Consider the following 25,105-nt stretch of genomic DNA (forward strand, 5'->3'; position numbering starts at 1 on the left):
GGCAGCCATCTGCAAGCCAGAGAGAGAGGCCCCAGGGGCAAGCAACCTGCCGACACCTCTATCTTGGCCTTCAAGCCTCCGGAACTGTGAGGGTCTAAGTGTCTGTTGCTAAGACCCTCCCCTGTGGAGTTGCTACTGAATCACCTCCCAAAATCCAGGTTTGTGTGTCCGATGAGGTCATAGCCAAAACACAGAGACACCGGTGCTTGAAGACAGAGGAAGGTTTATTGGGTTTGGCCAAAGAAGAGGACAGCGAGATCTCTCAAATGTGTCCTCCCCGAAAAGCTAAAGTCAAGGGTTTTTATGCAGCGAGGGGCCTGGGGAGGGGAGCTTCAGAGAAGCTGAAGAGAAATCCGTGCTTCTTCAGTGTTAGATAGGGCTTCTCCATTTCAGCTCCAGGAGCCAGCCGCTTGGAGACATCTTTCCGTCCCAAAAATAAAGCCATGGATTCTCCTCAGTCCCTGAGGAGACAAAAAGACAGACACGTTAGCAACTTGTGAGGACCTTCCTGAGAACAAAGGGAGTTGAGCAGGAAGAGTTTTGCCACATGAAGAAAAGCTTCAGTAAGCATAGCTGCTCAGCCCACCCTGTGTGGTTCAGTGGTTGAGCAGTGGACTCTGAACCAGGAGGTCACGGTTTGATTCCCCCTTCAGGCTCAATCCCTAGTGTGGGGAGTGCAGGAGGCAGCTGATCAATGGTTCTCTTTCATCATTGATGTTTCCATCTCTCCCTTCCTCTCTAAAATCAATAATATATATATATATATATATATATATATATATATATATATATATATATATATATATATATATAATTTTATTTTTTTAAATACCTGCTTAAAAGACTAGGGGCATTAACACCACAGGGGCTGGGCTACAGTTTGTTACTAAGGAAGCCTTAGCAACCGAATGCAGTCATTCTCTTCTCCTCAGTCTTCTGATGGCCACACTCATACACATCATGACCACTTGTGTTCGGTTTAGTAACATATGATTAATGTGGCGAGATGGGAGGCCCATGGAAGGGGGAGCACCTTTGCCGGGGGAGAGAGAGGCGCTCAGGGGTGGAGGGAGGAAGGCTTGGGGGGGAGGCACCTGAAGGAGCAGAGAGGTTCAGAACCCAAGTGAAGGTCTTGGGAGGTAAGTGGTGTCTGTGTTGGGGGGGGGGGTGGCGGGGGACTGAGGAAACCCCTACCAGAGGATTTCATCAAGCTTCTGCTGCAGACTATAATAATTTCGATGCACATTCTTCCAGTACTTAAAAGGCCTTCCCCCGTGGTACACAAAGTTATCCCAGCAGTATTTAAAATCTGCAGTAAAGAGGGGAGAAAGCAGGCAGGTCAGCCTAGGAGGCTTTCTCTCCTGAGCCTCCCCTGGGCAACCCCACTCAGGGCCCAGGTTCCTCCTTGCCAGGTGTCATCACTCCTGCCTCAGTTTCCCAAGTTCCCCTGCCACTCACTCTCCCTGGGGACTTCTACCTGCCCCCCCCCCCTACACTCCCATTCCTGCCCAGATCCCTCGGCTCTCACCCTCTGGGGCCATCATGGCCACCTGGGCCCCTGCATCCACCAGATCTCGAAGCCCCTGGTCATCTTCGTTCTCATAGTAGAGGCGGGCGGCGGAGAGGCTCAGGTCCACGTTCATGTTCCTCTCCAGGAACTGAGCCACCTGCTCTGCACACTCCAAGCAGGGGCTCCAGGATATGAACTAGGTGACACGGTATTGCACATGAGGAGACAGAACCACGTCACAGAACCAATCCAGGAAGCAGAGTTCTGCGTGGCCAGGATTCAGCTGGGAGAGATGAAGAGAGAGGACCCTCGTGACATTAGCAGGCATGTGACAGAGGAGACATGTGACAGAGGAGACATGTGACAGAGCAGGCATGTGACAGAGGAGACATGTGACAGAGGAGGCATGTGATGGGAGGCATGTGACAGAAGGCATGTGACAGAGCATGTATGTGACAGAGGAGGCATGTGACAGAACATACATGTGACAGAGCAGGCATGTGACAGAGCAGACATCTGACAAAACAGGCATGTGTCATGACTGGGGGCTGGGTACCAGGGGACAGGGAGCAATAGTCTTAGGGTCATGTTGTTGATTATCCCAATTTATTTTTTAAAAATATGTTTTTAATGATTTTTATTTTTTAATTTTTTTTTTATTGATTTCAGAAAGGAAAGGAGAGGTAGAGATGAGAGAGATCATTATTGGCTATTTCCTGCATGCCCCACACTGGGGATCAAGCCCACAACCTGGGCACGTGCCCTTGACTGAAATCAAACCCAGAACCCTTCAGTCCGCAGGCCTCTATCCACTGAGCAAACCAGTGAGAGCTATTAAAAAAAATATATATATATATATATATATATATATATATATATATATATATATATTATTGATTTTTTTACAGAGACGAAGAGAGAGGGATAGAGAGTTAGAAACATCGATGAGAGAGAATCATCGATCAGTTGCCTCTTGCACTCCCCCTACTGGGGATGTGCCCACAACCAAGGCACATGCCCTGGACCGGAATCGAACCTGGGACCTTTCAGTCCGCAGACCGACGCTCCATCAACTGAGCCAAACCCGTTTCAGCAGGTGAGGGCTATTTTTATTGATTTTTAGAGAGAAGAATGGAAAAGGGGAGATAGAAACATTGATGAGAGAGAAGCATTGAACAGCTGCCTCCTGCATGCCCCTCACTGGAGATCAAATTTGCAGCCTGGGATTGTGCCCTGAATGGAATCTAACGGTGACCTCTTGGTACAGGATGTTCAGCCACTGAGCATCCCCACAGAGCAATTCACCCCTTTGGAAACCCCTCCCCGCCCCAGTGTTTTACTGACTCATCCCTTCCCACCTCATCCATGAACTCCGACACCCGCCCTCCCATTCTCTCATTCTACAAGCTTTGGGGGTGTCTGCTCCAGGCCAGGCCGCTGGGGCCAGGCTTGTTCCCGGGTGCTGCCTGCCGGGAGGGCCCAGGGCCGTGCTGCCACAGGCAGCCACTGGCACAGGGTCTCCTGCGCTCTTGATGTGCTCGCCTGCATGGATGTGTGCGACAAACACGGAACACACACCTCGTCTCCGTGACATAGTATGAATGAAGAATGCAAGCTATCTCGTGAACTATTATATGAACTGCTGGAGGTCTGATGCATGAAAATCCGTGCAAGAATAGGCCTTCCTTTCCCTGGCTGCTGCCACGGGCTTCCTCAGGCACCCAGGACCCGGGCTTCCCTCCTCCTCCGGCTGCTGGCAGGCACCTGGGACCTGGGCCCCAGCTTCGTCCGGAAGGACTTCTAGTCTAATTATTGTAGCATATTATCCTTTTATATTATAGATATGTTGAAACACTATCTTCGATATATTACTAAGTACGTTATCAACATTAAATGGATCGATTTCTCTGAACGTTTGCACACCGGGTACTAGAAAACATTAAATGGATCGATTTCTCCGAACGTTTGCACACCGGGTACTAGAAACATTAAATGGCCTAAGTGACCCGATTACCTCCCATGGAGAAGTACTGCCCCAGGGACACCCCTCCATCCCATAAGCGCTCTGAATAGTCTGCAGTCCGGGTGGAGGAGGGACGGCTGTGTGGTGGGCATTTCACAGGAGACATTGCTGCTTGCTCAGAGCGGGCTGGGGCACACAGGATGCGGGTGTGGGTGCTGCCCTGGGGATCCACATCCTGGGCCTGGAGGCGGCAGAAAGTAGCTGGGGGGGTGGGGGGAGGGGGCACAGCCAGCAGAGCACTTCCGAGGCCCCATAAGGCTCTGGCGCACAGCGGGCCCTACTGTCCTAGACCCTCTTTCCTCTCTTTTCTCTTCTTTCAATCAACATTTTAATAGCAAAGATACCATTTCTAACATGGTCAAGTATACTTGGCTAAGCCCGGATTTTTAAAAACACAAGTATCTAGTCAAAGAGTATGACCGCCTAGCTTTGTACAGAACATCCCATAGGTCAACAGAAAATACATCTGAGCACCAAAATATTTGGACTCTCTAAAGAGACTCTCTAAGCAGCATTTTATTTCTGCAGAACAGACATATACCTTATACTGATTTAAAAAGCACTGGTAGATAAGTACATATAGTCTTAGCAGACTAAGTCATTAACAATAACCTGGTAACCTTTCACTCCGATTTGGATGATTCATAAGCTAAATCTTACAACCACAACAAGATTTTTTATTGGCATTAAGATGTTACCACGTTTGACAAAACAAAAAATCCAAAACACAAACAACTTAAAATATTTTCTATTTCAAAGGAAAATCAGCAACGCAGCTGTGCACCGTACTCTACGGTGGTTTTGTCTCATGTGAGGGCTACTCTACCGAACAGGGATGCTCCCCGGGGCTGCCCCACGGAGGGCACAGCAGGCCCGGCTCCCTCACGGGCGCGTGTCCTGGACCACAGCTTCATAAGGACACGTAGGCCCCCACCCCGTTCTAAAACTCACAGCAAGGAAAACTGACCCCAAACAACGTGAGGCTGGTCCCACTACATTTCCAACCCCTGCTCCACTGGACCGACGGTGGATAAATAATCTGTTTGCTAACTCTACTGTTGCCGAGAAACATGTAATTTTCAGTTGCACTCAAATCATTTCTTAGTCCACGGAGCCCTGGAAGTTGGAAGAATACCAGACCTTCTAGGTGTGAAGACAATGAACATTGGAGAGCATTGCTGAGCAACTCTCAGAGCTGGCTCCTAGGAAAAGGGGATGACAGACACACAGACACCTCTAAAAGAGCATTGAAAATTAAATTATTTATGTGTAATTTCATAACTTTCCTGGAAAGGAAGTGCGCAAGCATTTTAAGCGCAGTAAAAGACAAAGAAGAAAACACATGATAAGTGACAACCACATTTCCCTGGGAAGAGAGTCACTTTTCAGTTATTGGGGAAATGCCATTGCTGTAGGAGAGCAATAGTGAAACCTCTGTGATGTGTATTTAAGTATATTTTAATGAGCTTTCAAGCTCATGTTTTTCCATCAAAACTCTGCTGAATTAGGTCTGGCAAGTCAACCCAGCATTGGTTGGTCATTTTGTGCTTTCAAAGGGTTCAGAATATTTTTCAACCCTTTATATGCCCGGTCTGGCAGACAAGCTATGTTCCTTAGTTTGTGTGTTTGTGTGTGTGTGTGTGTGTGTGTGTGTGTGTGTGTGTGTGTTTGTGTATGTGTATCTTCATTTATAAGTAGAGGCCTGGTGCATGAAATCATGCATGGTTGGGATCCGGTTGGCCTGCCACCATTGGGGCTGATTGGGGTGGGACCAGCTGGAGGGAGGGGCCAATGGAGGTTGGCCACCCACACCCTCCTTTAGGGTAGTGGGGGCTGATCAGGGCCGCAGCGTGCATCAAAGCAACTAGTTGTTCTGTGTTCTAGTCGCTCGGCTTTTATATATATATATAGCCTAGAGGCCTAGTGCATGTATTCATGCACTGTTGTGGGTTTGTGGCCTGCAGGGATGGGCCTACTGTAGAAGTGATACTCATCCTGGTCAGCCAAGCTGTGCTCCCACTCTGGGAGCGCACTGACCACCAGGGGGCATCTACTGTGTTAGGCGTTTGCCCCCTGGTGGTCATTGTGTGTCATAGTGACTGGTCGACCAGGCGTCTTGGTCATTCCATTCAGTTGCTGGGCTTTCATATGAGGGATAGCATTTCACGTTTTTATGGTTCTAATCCAGTTATTTAACGTTATGGTAAACACATTCATTTTTGCAATTCTCCTACAACCAACATCTTGAGTATCAAGCTTAGCCTGTGGGAAATTTCTTATGATAAGCCACAGCACATAACAGAGGCTGCTATACGGCCTATCAGAGAGACGTCAGGATGTGAGCGTTACCGCTGAGGCAGCCCACAGCTTGAGCTCCCAAGGAGAATGGGGTAAGAAGAGTTCTCACTTTGTTGTATGTATGATCTTGTGAAAGAAAAAAGCCACATGCTAACCTGACAAGCTCAGGGAAGGCCTGGGTGGCAGTCTTGCAAACTCAGAGACCTAAGATAACCACAAAAGATGGTTTGGAAATTAAATATCTAACAGGTTATAGTAGGTAGTCATGTCCCAGATATTTTCCCAGATAAAGATCAACTTCAATCTTTTTACTGAGCCCATTTGCCTTTTTGCCTCTAAGATAACATATCTGTGAGATGTCTGGGTAACTTGTAACTTCCCTTTTTCTGGAGCCCCTGGGGCACAACCAAATGTGGTGGGCGCCAGGACAGATGCCTCAAATTCCTTCTTTATCATGTTAATTGTTCCTGCACTCACCTGAGTACACCTCCATCATTTTACTTTTTATCCAATCCCAGGAGTTTCCCACCGCTTTGCTTTCTCCCGCCTCCTTACTCCATCACCAATGAATTTCATGTAACCCACCTATGTCCCTCCTTTGATTTCAGTGTATAAATAGAGAAATGTAACCCGCCATTCTTTGGAGCATTATTTCAATCCGTTGAGGTTCTGCTTCCCGGCATATGTCGACAGTTTTGGCTCAAATAAACGCATAAAAAAATACAGGTTTCAATGTTTTGTTTTGTTTCCGTTAATAATCTCAATCTGAGACCCATTTTGTTAACGTGGCTTACTGGTGGAGTTCCAATAACAAAAGAGCAATCACTGAGAAGCAGGACAGGGAGATGAAACAGGCCTTTATAAAAATTTTGCTTTTGAATATGGAAAAAGCATTTATGCATGTGAGTCCAGTCGAATGTACACTTTTCTACACAATAAGCCTGGCAGCACTTTTACCGGAGCTTAGGTGCTCTTTCCTCCAGACAGCTCAAGACGAGGGAGCCCTGAAGGCCAGCAGGCTCGCTAGAGGACGCCTCGTGGGTAAGTCAAAGGCCATCGTCTATGGCAGCACCACCCACCTTCAGACCTCACACCCCCAGCTCCATGGACCACCGGCTGGCAACTGCTGGTCTACGGCGATCGGGAGGGTCAGGCAGGGCATCCGGGGTAAAACGCAGGACAGAGTTGTGGGAAGAAGCTCTGGCATTTTACATATTGTCATCTCCCACCTCCTTCCCTGGCTGAGCTCCTGCCTCTGATGGTCACATCGTGGGGCACATACCTGGTTTCGAAAGACACCCTTCAGAGAGTTAAGAAATGAGCCATTCTTCCATCTTTCCACCTCGAAGCAGAGGAAGGTAGACTTCCGCCCGTAGGAATTTATGTTTTGGAAGTTGAAGTCGAAGATCTTGGGATACAGTCTTCTCATTCGATTGCAGGGGGCAAGAAAGAAAACCGAAAATTCAGTGCTCCCTCCAGTTTCTCCATCTGGTGACTCCAGAACACCATGGAGAGCCTGGGCACCTGCCTCCCAATAACCCCTTCCCTCCAGCATTTCCTGCTGCCTCCAGGCAGGAAGCTGGGAGAGAAGAGGCAGGGACAGTGGGCAGGGGGATGGGGTAGAAGCGGGGGCTCCTGTCCTCTCCCTTAGGGCCGGCTCTGCTGCTTCCAACAGCACATCCCCCCTCCCTCCCGCCATCATTTCAATTCAGAAATGAGGAATAGAACGGCTTCCACCCCCAAACACTGGGTTTTCATGCTGAGGTGGAGCTCATGCCTGACCTTCACCTCTGCACGTTTCTGATTATTTTTTAATGTCAGGCTCACACCTACACTCCCAGGTCTGGCTCCTGCTCTGAGTCCTGGAATCTGAGCTCCTCTGCTCCTCCCCGAATCCAGGGGCCTCACCCCATTTCACAGAGGAGGACACGGGGCACGAGGCTCAGGGCTGCTAAGTGACAGAGCCGGTCCCTGCCCAGGCAAAGCCATGCCCAGCCCCGGCATGAGGCCAGCTGGCCGCGCTGGCCCTCCTGGGTGAGCGGCTCTTCCTCCCTCGTTGTCAACGGCATTCCCCCCGGGGGTGACTGCCAGCGCCCGGCGGGCGAGTCTCTGGGACAGTCTGACCTGGCTCTCCTGCTCCCGGAGCCGGCAGCTGGGGAGACAGGTCTTCCTCCTGCTCAGCGAGCTCCTCTCCCTCCGTGTGGATAACGGGGCAGTCTCACAGAGAGTGGATCCTGTGCTCCAAACCCCATGCCCAGTGCTCCCCTCATCCTTCAAGCAGTTCTGATGGCCAAGAGGGCCCGGGAAAGGCCACAGACCAGGGACCCCACAGGCGGGTGTGTGTGTGTGTGTGTGTGTGTGAACAGCCAGCCCCACAAGTGCAGAGTGAGAGGAGGGCCAAGGGGACAGCAGGCCTGGGGGAGGGCCGGGAGGGCCATTCAGAAGCACCGGTGGGGGCAGCCCCAGGAGAGGGCATGGCCCCGGGGAGTGGGACTGAGAGGGCAGGGCGGGGCGAGGATGAGCTCCCAACTCTGCCCCGCAGGGCGGGGTTATCCCTAGCCCTCAACCAACCAATCAGGGTTAGCCGAGGCAGTGACATCCCCACCGACCGGAGTAAAACCCCTGGACTGGGAGAAGTTCGCTCTCTCTTCCGCCATGCTGCAGGCGTGGGTGGGAGGGGCCCATGCTGGCATGGAACAGGCTCTTTTGTTTATTGCGTCGGACTCGGCTCCCTGGTGGTCCTTTGGGATCACGAAGTCTGGGCGTAACAGGACCTGCAGAGAAGGAGCCCAGAGAGGGGGAGAGGCCAGGTGGCTCAGGGGGACAAGGCTGAGGACAGAGACCCCTCAGGGCGCCCACGTAGAAAGGGCTGCAGGAAGGGCAGGGCGCGGGCAGTACCTGGGCCAGGGCATGGGAGCGGAGTGTCTCCTGGGCCTGGCTCTGGGTCCCGGTGCTGACACAGCATTTCTGACTCAGGCCCAGGTGTTAGGAAAGCCCCTTGATGGAGAACCTTCTGCCTTCTCAGCTGAGGCCCCACCTGCTTCCTGCTTTGGCAGCAGGGTGGGCGGGCCCTGGGGTGTGACCTTGCTCAGCCTCATACCCCCCTCCCCTCCTCCTCTGGGGCCGCCCTCTGCACAGTGCTGACCTGCTGGAGACAGGGCCTCTGGGCAACAGGACCAGGCTGCCTGCAGAGGGGAAGGGAAAGGGATGGTGGAGAGAGGGGATGGGCCTGCACATCAGGGGCAGATGTGCATTGAGTTCACGTTTGCAAGGGCTCATTGAACTGTTTGGACTTCATGAAACACTTACAGAGGAAAAGACATTTAAAAATATATATTTTGTTAATTTTTTACAGGGAGGAATAGAGAGTTAGAAACATCAATTAGAGAGAATCATTGATGAGCTGCCTCCTGCACACCCCCTACCTGGGATTTTTTATAGAGAGGAAGATAGAGGAATAGAGATTTAGAAACATTGATTAGAGAGAATTATCGATCAGCTGCCTCCTGCACACCCTCTAATAGGGATGTGCCCACAACCAAGGTGCCAGGAACCTAAACCTAGCATTGTCACTGGAGATAAAATGTAAAAAGAGTTAGCCAACCTTGATGGCTCTGAATGGTCAGAGCTATTAACTCATTGTCTAGTTGAGATAGTGGTGCTTGAGGCAACTTTAATTTGTTAATCATATGTAAATGTAAGTTGATTTTCTGCTGTTGGAACTTCCCGCCTAAGAGATGTCTTTGTTTCAGAATCTCAGTAAAAGGAATGGTAAAAGGCCAGAGAGTGGTTAGTCTTCCCACTAGCGGTGGACTTCCCGCCTGGCCCCCATTTTCCCAAATTAACTAACTCTTTTCCAGTCTCTCTCTTCATTTTAGTGTGCGGCCTTCTCCAGAAGCCGGACCCTGAGTGGGCCCTGAACCACGCGGGTCCTGTTAAGGGATCCCACACCAAGGTACATGCCTTTGACCTGAATCGAACATGGAACCTTTCAGTCCACAGGCTGACGCTCTATCCACTGAGCCTAAATGGTTTTGGCAGGAAAAGATATTTTGTGGAAGGTTCTTAATCTTTCATGTTATTGTTTTCTATTTAAAATCAATGTAAATGATTAATCCCCTAGATATGATTCTGATGCTAAGAAATCGAATGGTACCGGTGTGTGTTTGGAACACATCACTGGTCTTAAATAACAAGTAAATGGATCCGATTTTTAAAAATTCCTCAGTGGAGTTGTTCCAAGATGGCTGACAGGTAAACACCTAGCCGCAGCCGCACACAACAATTTCAATAAAATACAACTAAAATATAAAATGGACATTACCCAGAACTACAGGAAAGTCGACTGACTGGAAATTCTACAACGAGAAGCAAGGAGAAAGCCAGAAGGAAGTGTGGAGGAGCTGTAAGAGCCTAAGGTACGAGCTGTAAGAGCCTAAGGTACAGAGACACGCAGCGCGCATGGAGAGGACAGAGCCGGAGAGGAGGGGGGCTGATTACCTGGCTGGCGTTCCCTAGTGGGAAGGAGATAAAAGCTCCGACTGTGCTGGGCCCCAGTTCCGACTGTTCTGAACCCCAGTACTAGGCCAGACCCTGAGGACCCAGGTTCAAACAGAGGGAGCTGGGCTGTAAGGCGGAACCCCGGGGGAACGGCAAAAGGAGGACCCAGAGGCGTGCACATTGCGGACAGAGAAGGGACGGTCAGCTGTGCCATGGGATTGCCCTGGGGGAAGGAGACAGGGGCTCCAGACTGCTTTGAACGCCACCTCCAACTCCACTTCCAACTGAACTGAACCCCAATACCGGGCTCATTGGGGGAGAGCCTAGACTGTTTGGCAGCAGGCGAAAATGGAGGGCACCTTTCTCTCAGAGGCGCTTGCAATGAGTACTGAAGGACCCGCATAGGGCGGGGCTGACAGAAGCCAAAGCTGTAGGCTCCACCCTGAAATCCCGCCCCATCCAAGCAGAACACAGAGACTTTTAGGCTACCAACTCAGGGAAGCTGCAAAAATGCTGAGACAAAATAGATCACAAACGAAAGAAATGGAGGACAAAAAGCAAGTGGATATAGAGTTCAAATCTATGCTTATAAGGTTTTTCAAGAATTTCCTAGAAAAGATGGATAAGACCTATGAGGATATGAAAAGGGATCAATTAGAATTAATAAGGAATCAACAAGAAATGATAAGGGATCAACAAAAAATAAAGAATACATTGACTGAAATAAAAAATATTATACAGAGTCCTAAAAACAGAATAGAAGATCGCAAGAATCAAGTCAAAGAGTTGGAACATAAAGAGCCAGAAGACACTCCTCCGCAGAAGCTAGAAGGCAAGAGAATCCAGAAAATTGAAGATAATGTAAGAAACCTCTGGGACAACTTTAAGCAAACCAACATCAGAATTATGGGGGTCCCAGAAGATGAGAGAGAGCAAGATATGGAAAACATACTGAAAGAAATAGTGACAGAAAACTTCTCCCACCTGGTGAAAGAATATGACTTACAAGTCCAGGAAGCTCACAGAACTCCAAACAAAAGGAATCCAAAGAGGACCACACCAAGACAAATCATAATTAAAATTCCAAGAGCAAAAGACAAAGAGAGAATATTAAAAGCAGCAAGGGCAAAGCAGGTAGTTACCTATAAAGGAGCACCTATACGATTGTCAGCTGATTTCTCAACAGAAACCATGCAGGCCAGACGGGAATGGCAAGAAATATTCAAGGTGATGAATACTAAGAACCTACAGCCAAAGATAATCTATCCAGCAAAGCTATCACTCAGAATCGAAGGTCAGATAAAGAGCTTCACTAATAAAAAAAAGCTAAAGGAGTTCATCACCACCAAACCAGAATTATATGAATTGCTGAAGGGGATTCTTTCAGAAGAGAAAGTAAATAAAAATAAAAATTATAAAAAACAAATACGTAACTATCAACAAGTGATTCTAAAAACCAAGGAAATTTAAAAAAATCTGATGAGCAATATTTACTGTTGAATATAATATAGTAGAATCAGAGGTATGGAAGGGGAGTGAACTGACGATTCTTGGGGAAAAGGGGTGAGGGGGATGTGGGAAGAGATTGAACATAAACTGTGCACCTATGGATGAGGACAATGGGGAGTGGGGAAAGGGCAAGGGTGGGGTGGGAACCTGATGGAGGAGAGCAATGGAGGGGGGGAGGAAGAAACATTTGTAATAATACAAACAATAAAAATTTATTTAAAATAAAATAAAAAATTAAAATTTAAAATTAAAAGTAAAATTAAAATTATAATTAAAATAAAATAAAAATTCCTCAGCAGCCCATTGGCTGCCTCTGCTGGTCTCTGTGGGTTCAGGTAGAGAAGCGGCTCCAGGTGCGTTTTCACTTCTTGAAGAAAGTGTTTTATTCCTGGTTCAGCAGAAGACAACCAGCTGCTTAGAGAGATGGACGTCCATGCTTCAGTTTTACGATTCTGGATGGAGGAGGAGGAGATGCAGGAAGCAGGAGTGAGGCAGGTGGGAAGGTGAACAGAGCAGAGTCTGGGGCGGTCACAAAGGGGGGGTGTGGAGGAAAAGGGGGCCGGGGTGGGGGGCGGGGAGAGAAAGCAGAGGGACATGTGAGGCCTGAGGGGAGGCATGGAGCTGGGGCCCAGGAGAGAGCAGGTGACCCAGCGGGAGAGACAGGCCCGGGGGGTGAAGGGGAGGGGGGAAGACAGGGCAGGGAGCAGAAGGGAGGAATCTCACCGCGAGAATGTCCCCCAGCTTATGACACTGATCTGCTACGTATCGTTTCAGTTTAGTCCTGGCCTTGAATCGCTTGCCCTGGTTGTCCACGAAGGTGTCCCAGCAGTGCTGGTGCTCTGATGGGAACAGGGAGGGAAGGGTGAGCACCTTCCAGAGTGCAGGGAGGACCCAGGTCTCTGACTCTGGGGACACACCCTCCCCACCAGAATCTCCCACCCCCTTCCCCTCTCCTCCCCAGGCACTGAGCTCACCCTCACATCCTTTCTTCCCACTGGGACTAGAATCTGAGGCAGCCCCAACCCTTCTACCAGGAAGGACCTGGTCCTTATGGCACAGGGACCCCCCTCCTCTCCCCAGGACCCCTCTCTTCCCTAATCTCTCCTCCAAGAGACTGTCCTCTCCAGACCCAGCACCACCCCCTGCAGGCTGCTGACAGGGGTCCCCACCCTGATTGTCCTCCTGCCCCCTCTGTGCAGCCTTTCCCCAGCCTCTCTGCCTGCCTACCTCCCCTCCTCCCCTCCCCGTCAGGAGTCTCCTGCTGACCATTGCGGGTCATGATGGCCAGTTGGGCCCCAGCGTCCCACAGGTCACGCAGTCTATCATTACATCCATGGATACGGATGTGGGCAATGAAGATGCGCAGTCTCACGTGGCTGTTATCCCGCAGGAATTCAACCAGCTTCAGAGCACAGTCAAAGCAGGGGCTCCAGGAGATGTACCAGGTGAGTCTGTACTGCTTCTCCTGATCCAGGTGCCAAGAAGATACCCGATCCAAGAAGCACAACTCTGCATGGGGTTTCGTTTGATTTCTATGATCCGGGAAATGATCCCGTAAGCGTCCCTAAGCAGAGGGGGGAGAAGAGGGATCTGTCACGTCCTGTGAACCGGGAGGGGGCCAGCCTGAGGCAGGCGAGGCCCTGGCCTCCAGCACAGAAAGAGGGGCACGGCTCAGCGTCAGGAGGAATGCTGTTTGGACGCAGGATGTACACGGTCAAAGGCAAGGCACTCAGGAATCACACATCAGCGTTCACAACGGGCACAGGGCAGAGACGCCTCGTTCTGCACCCGCACACCATGGCCCCCGGGCTTTGAGACTGACCAGTCTCCACTGAGCTTGTTGCCATTTCACTCACCATGGGATTGCAGTAGCTTTGATTTTTAAATAAATAAGTAAATAAATAGCGGGGGACAGAGGGAGGAGGCCTCTGAGCCCCAGGTCCTGGGCCTGATGCCTCACAGGGGGGTGCTTCCTGCAGGCAGGGGGCTCTGCATCTGCTCCCCGACCTCCAGCTCCCTCCTGTGCACCAGCCCCTCCCCCCTCCCTGCCCCGTGCTGAGCCCAAGGGTGAGACAACTGTGCGGGGAAGGGGGTGAGGGGCACCCCTGCCTGCTGTGCCCGCTCACCAGGGTGCTCACGATTCCCTGGTACTGCTCCATTAGGGTCCAGGCGTCATCCTGCCAGACCTCCACCTCGTAGCACAGGTAAGTTTGGTTCTCACGTCTGTTTCTGAAGTTGTCCATGTAGGTACTTCTGATGATCAGGGGTCTGTGGACACAGGCAGGAGAAACCCAAGTCATGGGGCTCCTCTGGGGATCACCCCGTTCTCCTCCCCTCGCCACCCACATCCCAGCTAGGCCCACAGGATGGCCGTCCACTCACTGAGCTGGAGCCACCTGACCTCCCTCTCTGACCCCTGCGGGGGCTCCTGCGAAGTCAGACCAGCCCTGTGGTCAGGGTTTCCCAGGAAGCAGGGCAGGGGCTCAGAGCTGTGATAGGGCCTCTCCTGGCATCATCGTCCTGCCCTCCTCCCGCTGACCCAGCCCTGCCTGCAGCCGGCCATGGCGCTCTTTCCTCCCGTCCTCTGGGCTAACCCGAGCCCCACGGAGCATCAGGGACAGGTGGCCCCATCGGGGAAGAGAGATGCCAAACTGGTCTCTCCCGGTGTTTCCCTTCTCGTCATGAAAACAATCATGTCCTTACAAAACACATAACCGGGAATCTGACCTCCTAGGGCCCCGGTTCAGGGCAGAAAAAATAGATTTCATGGGAGACTGAGGGAGAGGAGAAACAGGAACTCACAAGGGTGATCCCCAGATTCTAGCCGGGGGCCTAGGGGAGGGGTAGTACAGGTCAGCTGGGCATCAGCTGAGGGGTCCTGGCTGGACATAGAAGGGCCATCAGGAGGGATGAGAGAAGCAGGGGGCCCCCGGGGAGAAGGCAAGTCCCCTCCAGGGAGCCAGGAGGAGGGCTCAGAGGCAGGGCTGCTCAGGGGCCGGTGGTACCTGGATCTGGGTGCTGGGTTGTCCTCCATGTCTCAGGTCCTTCGTCTTGTGATGCTCCCAAGGACTGAGGTGCCTTATATGCCAACAGAACAACTGGAACCTGATGAGCTGGCACCGCTGAGCCCCACCCTTCCCTAAACTCAAGACATTGTGCCACCTGATGGAAGAGGGAACAAATGATTCATCAATGCCCTCAGGGGCAAGTTAGGTTTTGATTTCTCTGTTCTGGCAACGGCCCTCCCTGGACCCTAACCCTAACCCTAACCCTAACCCTAATCCTAACCAGGCAGGAGGCGAGAGCACAGGTGAGAGGACAGTGCTCCTGCCTGAGGGAGGTCCTGCCCGGACACAGCCCCACAGGACAGGCCCCGGCCTACCCTGCCTCTCCCTCCGCCCCAGTGCAGGGCCTGGCAGGGGGGCGGGGGTGCAGTGCAGGGCCCTCGGGGCTGAGCCAGGGGGGGCTCTGCTCTAGAGGAAGGGCAGGGGGGACCCAGGTGAGCGCAGCTCTCCTCAGGAGCCACCCCGTAAGGGAAGGGCCTGGGCTCGGAGCCTGTGTCCGCCATCACCCAGAGGAGAACAGAGAGGCTCCCTCAGGCGCGTCCAGGATGGCCTGGGAGCAGGAGGAAGCAGGTCCCCATCTCAGGAAGGGGCCACGGCTCCTCCTCTGCACCCTCAGCCGCGAGGAACCGTGGGGAGAAGGGGGACACTTTGTATTCCAGGCTCCAGTGTGACCTGAGCCCAGCTGGTAGAGGCGGTCCTCTGATGCTCTGGTCCGTTCCACAACCAGCTGTCCTGCTGACTGTGCCCGCGGCTCCTCTCAGACCAGCCTGTGCCGGCCTCAAGCTGCCTCCCAGGCAGTGGCGTAGCGTGGGCTTTCGTCGCCTGGGGCCGACCGGAAATTTGCCGCCCCCCATTTAGTTATTCTAAAAAAACAGACAAAATAAAAAAAGCAGCATTAAATTTTTTTATTGATTAAAAATTTACTCTTCGTATTTTTTAATAGCAAAATCTTCTATACAATTGTCAATATCAATATGTATGTCATGTTCAATTGCCAGAATAGCTAAATTTGTTAGCCTTAACGTGGACATAGTTGATCTGAGATAATTTTTGATTAATTTGAGCTTAGAGAAGCTTCTCTCGCAACTAGCATTACTGATGGCAGATGTTAAAAAAATTCTCAACATTATGACAATGTTTGGTAAACCATCTTCAAGTTTGGACTCAATAATATATTTTAATAAACTCAGAGAGCCGGACGCGATTTGCAGTTTTACATATACCTATATTTTTTAAAATTTAAATATCATGGTGATTGCCGCCACCCCTTTTGATACGCCGCCCGGGGCCATGGCCCCCTCGGCACCCCCCTCGCTACGCCACTGCTCCCAGGGGCCATGCCCACCGCAGCCCGGTCTGTCCCTAGCGCACTCCGCGCTGCATGCTGGCTCTGCGGCTGTGGCTGATGGCCTTGCCTCCAGAGGTGGTCCCACTGCAGGTGCCACAGACACGACAGAGATCGGGCTTGGCACACAGCTGGGCCTGGGCACCGGGCCGAAGTCTGCCCTGACTCACCAAAACAGACACACACACACACACACACACAAACACACACACACACACACGTGTGTATGCTGATGACAAGCAGGAATCTCCTAGGCTCCCCAGACACACCCACAGCCTCCGTCGGTGGGGCAGGAAGCAGACAGGTGTGCAAGAGCCTCATCATCATCAAATCCAAAGACACGTTGTTGCATGTTTCTTTTTTTTCTTTTTTTAAATCAATCTTTATTGTTCATATTATTACAAAGGTTGCTCATTTCTTCCCCCCTCCACCAGGTTCCCACCCCACTCTCCGCCCCCTCCCCATCCCCCATTGTTCTCATCCATAGGTGCACAGTTTATGTTCAGTCTCTTCCTCCCTCCCTTTCCCTGATAGTAAATCCCTTTTCAGATAGTAAATCAGTTACTTAGCATTTTCTTATATCAATAATACCTCCACATGCCCAATGATACACTTCACACAAAAGACATTTCCAAATAGATCAAGCAACCTCATCCAGGCACTCACAGATCAACACCCCAGCGCTATACTAACTCAACACATCCAGATCTAAGCCTTCATCACTTGATTCAGCAGACCCTCAAGTTCCCGCAAAAGTTTCCAGCCATGTCTGAGAGGCAGCCGTGGGGCAGGGGCAGGTGAGGAGCGAGCTGTTCCAGGCCTGGCTGCTTCGGGCCTGGCCTCTGATGCTCTGGTCCATTCCACAACCAGCTGTTCCGGGTCTGGCCACCACTGCTCCCAACCTGGTTGCTCCGGACTTGGTTGCTGCTGCTCTGGGCCTGGCCACACCCAACCCGGCTACTCTGGGCCTGGCAACTCCGGGCCTGGCGGCTCCCAGCCTGGCAGCCACTGCTCCGGGCTCACCCGCTCCGGGTCTGGCCGCTCCCAGCCTGGCAGTTGCTGCTGGGGGCCTGGCCGCACCTGACCTGGCTGCTCTGGGCCCTGCTTCTCCAGGCCCAGCCACTCCGGGTCTGGGTGTTCCTGGACTGGCCACCCTGGGCTTGGCCGCCTCCGCCTCAGGCCTGGCTGCCACTGCCCCAGGTCTGGCTGCTCCAGGCCTGGCTGCTGCTGCTCTGGGGCCTGGCTGTTGCTGCTCCAGGCCCGAATGCCACTGCCTTGTGCCTGGCCACTCTAGGCCTGGCCGCCGCCATTCCAACATTCTGTCTTTATTTTTATTTTTTTATTTTAAAAACGCATTTATGTTACAATGTTGGCTGCTGAGTTGAGTTCTGACTTAGTCTTTGATTTTTCAAGATCTTCTTTGTGTTCTTTCTTAAGTAATTTTACTATCTTTTGCTCTCCCTTGATTTCTTCACATGGAGAACTTCTTCGGTTTCTTCCTCCTTGTCCTGGAAGCTCAGCAGGTTGGCCTGTGGCACCCCTTTGTTCTCCGCAGGCTCATGCACTGCTTCAGCCTGTTGCCAGGGTTGGCACCGCCACCCAGGAAGCAGCCCCCAGCCTCGGCTCCATAGCCCGCACTCAGCGGTCGAAGGCTCGGGGGCAACCCCACCCCCCTGGGGGCCCCATCGCCCGGTTCCTTGCTGGCGCCTGGCTGGCCGGTGTCTGGCAGGGGCTCCTGCTCCTCGTCGCGTTCCTCCAGTCTGGAGCTTTTTTTCTCCCTCCCGCTAGAGAAGTCTAGCATCAGAGTCAACAGACTGTCCTCTGCACGCAATGTGCACTACTCCGGGGGCTCCGCTTTTCGCCACTCCCCCAGGACTCCACCTCACAGCCCCGTCTCCCTCTGCTTGAGCCTGGGTCCCCAGGGATTGGCCTAGCGCTGGAGTTCAGGGCAGTCGGAAGTGGGGCTCAGCACCGCCGGAGATTTTGTTTCTTCCCGTCAGGGCAATACAGCATCAGAGTCAACATTCTGTCCTCTGCGGGCAATGTGTGCTTCTGCGCATAGTGTGCGCGACTCTGGGGGCTCCGCTTTTCACTGCTCCCCTGGAATTCCGCCTCACAGCCCCATCTCCCCCTGCCTGAGCCGGCCGGGGCTCCTGTTTCCTTCCCTCCAGTGCAATCCCGCATCAGAGTCAACATTCCTTCCCTTGCAAGCAATGTGCTCGGCCTTTCGCTGCTCTCCCAGGACTCCACCTCACAGCCCCGTCTCCCTCTGCTTGAGCTTGGGTCCCCAGGGATTGGCCCAGAACTGGAGTTCGGGGCGGTGGGGAGTGGGGCTCAGCACCGCCGGAGGCTTTGTTTCTTCCCGCTAGGGCAATCCAGCATCAGAGTCAACATTCCATCCTCTGCGAGCAATGTGCGTAACTCCAGGGGGCCCTGCTTTTCGCCGCTCCCCTGGGATTCCACCTCACAGCCCCGTCTCCCCCTGCCCGAGCCTGGGTCCCCAGGGTCTGGCCCATAACTTGGGGCTCAGCGCTGCCGGTTCGGGGGTTCAGTCCAGGCTGGGGGTTTTATTTCCTTCCTGCTAGGGAACGCCAGGCAGCACCCAGCCCTCTCCTCCTCTCCGGCTGCGACCTCTCCCCGCACGTGTGTGTGCGGGTGCGCAGCATGTCTCCGTACCTTAGGCTTACAGCTCCTCTGATTTTCCTTCTGGTTTTCTCTTTCCTTCTTGTTGTAGAATTTTCAGTCAGTCGACTACCTGTAACTCTGGGCAATGTCCACTCTACATTTTAGTTGTATTCCATTGAAATTGTTGTGTGCTGCTGCGGTTAGGTGTCTACCTGAGCAGCCATCTTGGATCCTCTCTGCATGTTTCTTTTTAACATATTTTTATTGATGTCAGAGAGGATGGGAGAGGGAGAGAAACTTCAGAACATCAATGGTGAGAGAGAATCATGGATCGGCTGCCTCCTGCACCCCCTCATGGGGGATCGAGGCCACAATCCGGCCACATGCCCAGATGGGGGAATTGAACATCGACCTTCTGCTTCATAGGTCGATGCTCAAGCACTGGGCCACGCTGGCCGGGCAAGAGGCTGCTCCGTATGAGGCCCAGGTCTGCCTTCCGGTAGGGGCCCTCCCGGCAGGACAGGCTGGCGTGGCCAGCCCAGGGCTGGGCCGTGACCTCAGGCTGTGAGCCCCCCTCTCCGAGGTCTCAGGCCCCAAGTCGTGGGCAAAGCTCTGAGCTCTGAGCCCGCGGGCCCGGGCGACGGGGACTGGGAGCTGGGGGTCAGGTCTGCCGGGACCTGCATGTGCAGCGCAGGGAGTGGGGACTCTGCCGTCATGACAGTCCACATATCTCAGCCCGCTCCTCCACTTTCCCAGCGTGACTGCGTCCTGGTCAGTTGCCTCCAGGCAGAGTGGGGGCTCTTGCCAGAGTCCACGGATCGAAACCCAAGAACTGATTCGATGATGAGGCCCTTGCACACCCGTCTGGGGAGTGGTGATGTCAGCTGCTTCCTGCTCCTCCGCTGGAGGCCTGTGGGTGTGTCTGGGAAACCTGGAGATTCCTGCTTGTCATCTGCTTGCTTGCGTGTGTGTGTGTGTGTGTGTGTGTGTGTGTGTGTGTGTGTAGTTGTCTCTGACTCTCATTTGCTCAATTGCCTCACCTGACTGTCATGCTGCACTGCCAGGGCTTCAGGTAGGTCCAATATCTGCTATGCCGATCCACCTTAGCTTCACTTTTGAGATTGTATTGGCCTTGTACAGTTCTCCATGAATTTATGGTCAAAATTTCCTTAAAAGATGTATTTTTTGTTTTGTTTTGTTTTTTAATTTTATTAATTTCACAGAGAGGGACGAACGGGGAGAGAGAGAGAGAGAGAGAGAGAGAGAGAGAGAGAGAGAGAGAGAGAGAGAGAGAGACATCATTGATGAGAGAATCATTGGTTGGCTGCCTCCTGCATGGCCCTACTGGGAAAAGAGCCCCCACCTCAGGCGTGTGCCCCTGCATGAACCGCTGGTTTGTGGGTCCATGTTCAACCATTGGCCCAACCAGATGAGAGATGGACAAGCTTCTTCCTGTTTCATAAGATACCCTATTATCAATGTGTAGCTCAATCTTAGCAAGCATAGACATGGCAGAGGCACTGAGAATCTCCTTCCATGAACATGGTATATATATATATATATTATATATATATATATATATATATATATATATATATATATATATATCCATTTTTACGGGCATTCTTTTATGTTCTCAGTGAGTTGAAGTCAACTTAAACGGGAACCAGGAAGGGAAGGAAAGAGGCAGCCGTGAGGGCAAAGAAGAGGAAAGGGAGCACGGGGAGGAAGGAACAGGATCAAAAAGGAAGGTATACCATCTGGGAAGATGGAGAGAAGTGAAGCAGCGTGGAGAGAGGGAAGAATGGAGGGAGGAAAGGGGCAGAGAGAGAGGGTGTGGATCGGGGTTTCACCTTGTCCACAGGCAACCTTGGGAAAAGGGAAAAAGAACTTGGCCTCAGGGCACTATGGTGTTAGGTAGTCATTCCCTGCTCTGAGAATTGCGGATAAAAGGGACTTTGCCCAGGTCCTGAGACATGGTGAGTCTGCACCAAAAGGCAGGGGTTACTTTAAAGCAAAGGGAATGGAGGCCCTCTCAGTAGGTCCTGCTCACACGGGCATGGTGCCATCAGTTCTGGGTCTGGCATTCTCCCTGGCACAGCTACAGAAGGGACGGGAGGAGACAGGAATGAGGGCAGCAGCCCACAGGGCATGCTGGGAGTCCTGGGGATAGGCCAGGAGGCACAGGGTCAGGACACAGGAGAAACATCCGGGGCAGAGGAGGAGCTGGCAGAGTATAGGGAGGGAATCCCATCAGGGATGGCAGGAGGAGGGCTCAGGAGCAGGGCCCAGCCCTGTCTGGGGTCTCAGCCTTGATCACTGCTAAGGCCCCCAATGCTGCTGCTCACCACGTCTTCCCAACACCTGGCTGCACCTGGTGTGAGCAGACAGGGCTGCAGAATGGAAGGGTTGTTTGTAAACAGACTGATTTATGGGGCCAGAGTCTTCCCTCTTCCTTACAATAACCTCCTCCTTTGTTGAAGACCAACTTTCTCAGACATTGTCCCACATGCCTGACCTTTAACTGTCACCGTAGCCCCACGGTCAGTCGCTGTTCCTCTCTGAGTGTTACAGGTGGGGAACCAGAAGGCAGTCCTGTTCCCTCTGCCACACCCTCAGGGTCCCCAAAGGAGGGAAAGGCCGCTGGAAACAGATTGATGAGCCGCCCATCGGCTGGCCTTCATGGCGGGTCCCCGCTGTTGCCCATCGAAAGGATGTACAGGCTGAAACATTCTGTGGTTGGTCCAGTCCCCTCTCTGCCTGCCCCCAAGGAAGGAGGCATGATAGTGGAGGTGGCCGCCACCTTGGACGAGACCAGCAGGAGAAGAACACCCCCCAGAGCTGAGTTGGGGCCAGGGGCTGGGCCGAATTCCAATAGCATCCCTGAGTGGCTGAACCTGGCCCACAATGTCCTCCTCCTCCCACAGGTCTTGTCCTGGGAAACAAGCTGACTCTCAGCCCCTCAATGGCGGCCACAGTCCCCTGACAACCCAGCCTTCTGCCCTGGATCTCCTTCCTTCCCCTGGTCTCCCCCCATTGGCCTCAGCCCTGCTTTGCCCCACCCAACCCACCCCCACCCATCCCTGTCCTTTCCTTCCATCTCTTCAGGTCGCTGTGTCTGTCAAGTCTTCCCTCTGGCTTGTGTCCTCCTGACTCAGTCCCTTCCTACTGCTTTGGCCACGAGCATCACCACTGTCCTTATCCTCTGTCCCTCCAACGTCTCTCACACTGAAGGGTTCAGTCCCAGCCCCTCACACCCTGCGGGAGGCTGAGGGGGGTGGTCCGGACAAGGGAGCAGAAGCCTGTGGTGAGAGACCGGGGAGCCCTCGTTGCCTGTACGGCCTTGTGCGGGAAGCCAGCTGGCAGGGCCTCGCTCAGCATGGTCCAGGCTCCACAGAGACACGGAGGACAGTCAGCTGCTGCCGGCCTGCATCCTGCGTGGTCAGGTCCTGGCAAGGGCAGAGGGATCCTCTCTGCAGGGAAGCCCCTCCCTCCAGCGTCCTCTCCAGGGAGTGGAGCGGGAAGGGCCTGAGGACTGCAGTCCTCCCCAGCCCTGCCTCAGCCAAGCATCCACTTCAGTTGCTCTTCCCAATAGCGACCCGGAGTCTCTCTCTGGCCTTATTGCGTGGGCCATCATTTCAAGGCAGCCCTCCTCTCAGCATGTCCTGGGGGATGCCTCCAGGCTTTGGACTCTGAGATTCGCTCCTGTCAGTATCACTGACTTCACCTGACCAGGGGCAGTTACCGTGAGCCTGCCCTCCCTGGGGCACCCACAGAGAGAAAGGCGTTTTCACGTTTGCAAGGGCTCATGGGACTGTTTGGACTTCACCGAACACTTACAGAGGAAGAGACATTTTGTGGACGGGTCTTAACCTTTCATATTATTGCTCTGGATTTAAAATCAATGTAAATAATTAATCCTCTAAATATGATTCTGATGGTAAGGAATAGAATGTTAATGATGTGTATTTTAAATTAAATCACTGATTTTAAATGAAAAGTAAATCAATCGTTTTTTTAAAAATTCGTTAGGAGCTCATTCATTGCCTTTTACTGGTGTCTTTTGATCAATTTGGAGGTGGTGGCAAATGATGAGTTTTTATGTTAAGTTTTTATTGATTTCAGAGAGGAAGGGAGAGGGAGAGAGAGAGATAAAACACCAATGATGAGGGAGAACCATTGACCGGCTGCCTCCCACTCAGGTGTCGAGCCTGCACCCAGGCATGTTCCCTTGACTAGAATCCAACCAGGGACCCTTCAGTCCACAGGCCGACGCTCTATCCATTAAGCCCAACCAGCTAGGGCCGTTTTCACTTCTTTAAGAAACTGTTTTATTCGTCGTTCAGCAGAAGACCCCCTACTGCTTACACAGACAGAAGTCCATGCTTCAGTTTTCCGGATTCTGGATGGAGAAGGAGGAGGTAGAGGAGCGGGTGTGGGGCAGGTGGGAAGGTGAACAGAGCAGATTCTGGGACAGTCAAAAGGGGGGTGGGGAGAAAAAGGGGGGCAGGAGGGGAGAAAGCAGAGGGACTTGTGAGGCCTGAGCGGGGGGACGGAGCTGGGGCCCAGGAGGGAGCAGGTGACCCAGAGGGGAGACAGCCCAGGGAGAGAAGGGGAGGAGGTGGGACAGGGGAAGCAGGAGGGAGGGATCTCACCCTGAGAATGTCCTCCAAACTCTTAGCTAGGCTGTAACTGTTTATGTATATTCCTTTCCAGTGCCGGAATCGCTTTTCGGGGCCACGCACAAACACGTCCCAGCAGAAGACAAAGTCTAAAAGGGACGGGGAGACCATGGTGGGCTTCCGGAGCCCTGAGGGGACTCAGTGCCTGACTCCGAGGGACACCCTCTTCCCATCATGACCCCACACCCCTTCCCCTCTCCTTCCCGACTGCACAGTCACTCCAGGTCCTTCTCCCCGAGGAAACCAGGCACGCCTCTCGCCCTTCTGGAAGCCTCCTTCTTGTACGTGTCCTCCTCCTCCCTCCCCAGCCTGGACCACCTCTCTCCCCTGACCTTCTTGTCCAGGAGGCTCCCGGTCTCCCCGCCTCCCCGCCTCCAGCACCACCGCCACCTCCGCAGGCAGCTCAGGGGCTTCTCCTTCCTGCTGGGGATGCTAGGTCCTTCCTGCCTGGTCCTAGTCCCCCCCACCCCCAGCCCCCCAGTTCCTGCCTGGGTGCCCAGGCTCTCACCAGCTGGAGTCATTACTGCCACATGGGCCCCTGCGCCCTGCAGGCTGCGCAGCCCCTGCTGGTACTGGGGGCGCCTGGGGTAGTAGAGGCGGGCGGCCAGGATGCTCAGCTGCACGGACGTGTGGTCCCTGGAAGCAGGGGCTCCAGGACATGAACCACGTGACCTGGTATTTCTCCTCAGGGGCCAGGCGCTGGGCCAGGAAGGCTGGCTGGGCCTTGAACCAATTCAAGAAGCAGATTTCTGCGTGGACGGGCTCCTTGGGATAGAACTGGGGGAGACGGAGAGAGGAGGGGGCCCTCTGGGCTGGCAGAGCAGGCAGGGGCAGGGCTGGAGGCGGGGGTGGTGGGTTGGGGTGCGGGGGAGACAGGGAGTCAGAGACTCAGAAGCATGTGATTGGTTGGTTGGTTGATTGATTGATTGATTGACTCCCCTCTAAATGGCTCCCCTCCAGGCTATTTTAAGTTTAGTCATGCCTTCCCACCCTCATCCATGAACTCCAACATCCGCCCTCCCATTCTCTCATTCTACAAGCTTTGGGGGTGTCTGCTCCAGGCCAGGCCGCTGGGTCCAGGCTTGTTCCCGGGTGCTGCCTGCCGGGAGGAACCGGAGCTGTGCTGCCACAGGCAGCCACTGGCACAGGGTCTCCTGTGCTCTTGATGTGCTCGCCTGCATGGATGTGTGCGACAAACACGGGACACACACCTCGTCTCTGTGACGTAGTACGAAAGAAGAATGCAAACTATCTTGTGAAGAACTTCCATATTAATGAAATTTTTTTTTTGTTTTTAAAAAATATATTTTATTGATTTTTTTACAGAGAGGAAGGGAGAGAGATAGAGAGCTAGAAATGTCGATGAGAGAGAATCATCAATCAACTGCCTCTTGCACACCCCCTACTGGGTACGTGCCCGCAATACAGGTACATGCCCTTCACCACAATCAAACCTAGGACTTTCAGTCCTCAGGCCGACGCCCTATCCACTGAGCCAAAAACGGTTTCTGCAGGATAGGCCGTTTTTGGAAGGTTCTTAATCTTTCA

General features: G+C 52.8%; 3 protein-coding genes across 3 annotated transcripts in view; all 3 read right to left on the reverse strand.

Annotated features, from left to right (window-relative positions):
- Nucleotides 1–201: 201 nt before the first annotated feature.
- Nucleotides 202–14,874, reverse strand: LOC118728567 (DNA dC->dU-editing enzyme APOBEC-3F-like). The gene is given in 9 exon segments (XM_045587412.1): nucleotides 202–461; nucleotides 1,193–1,309; nucleotides 1,529–1,793; nucleotides 7,114–7,252; nucleotides 8,730–8,784; nucleotides 12,506–12,679; nucleotides 13,107–13,404; nucleotides 13,967–14,108; nucleotides 14,846–14,874. Coding segments are annotated over 9 exon segments (1,311 nt in total). The 3' UTR covers nucleotides 202–369.
- Nucleotides 12,169–24,569, reverse strand: LOC118728374 (DNA dC->dU-editing enzyme APOBEC-3C-like). Its single transcript, XM_045587413.1, is given in 6 exon segments — nucleotides 12,169–12,228; nucleotides 23,213–23,277; nucleotides 23,531–23,646; nucleotides 24,066–24,190; nucleotides 24,192–24,444; nucleotides 24,548–24,569. Coding segments are annotated over 5 exon segments (531 nt in total). The 3' UTR covers nucleotides 12,169–12,228; nucleotides 23,213–23,262.
- LOC118728856 (DNA dC->dU-editing enzyme APOBEC-3G) overlaps nucleotides 12,169–25,105 on the reverse strand; it is a 49,586-nt gene continuing 36,649 nt past the window's right edge. The window contains exon 5 of the mRNA XM_036455781.2: nucleotides 12,169–12,276. The gene's annotated coding sequence lies outside the window, so the exon portion shown is untranslated. The remainder of the gene's footprint in view (nucleotides 12,277–25,105) is intronic.

This window comes from Pipistrellus kuhlii, unplaced genomic scaffold (assembly GCF_014108245.1).
Source record: "Pipistrellus kuhlii isolate mPipKuh1 unplaced genomic scaffold, mPipKuh1.p scaffold_m20_p_3, whole genome shotgun sequence".
NCBI classification, from domain to species: Eukaryota; Metazoa; Chordata; class Mammalia; order Chiroptera; family Vespertilionidae; genus Pipistrellus; species Pipistrellus kuhlii.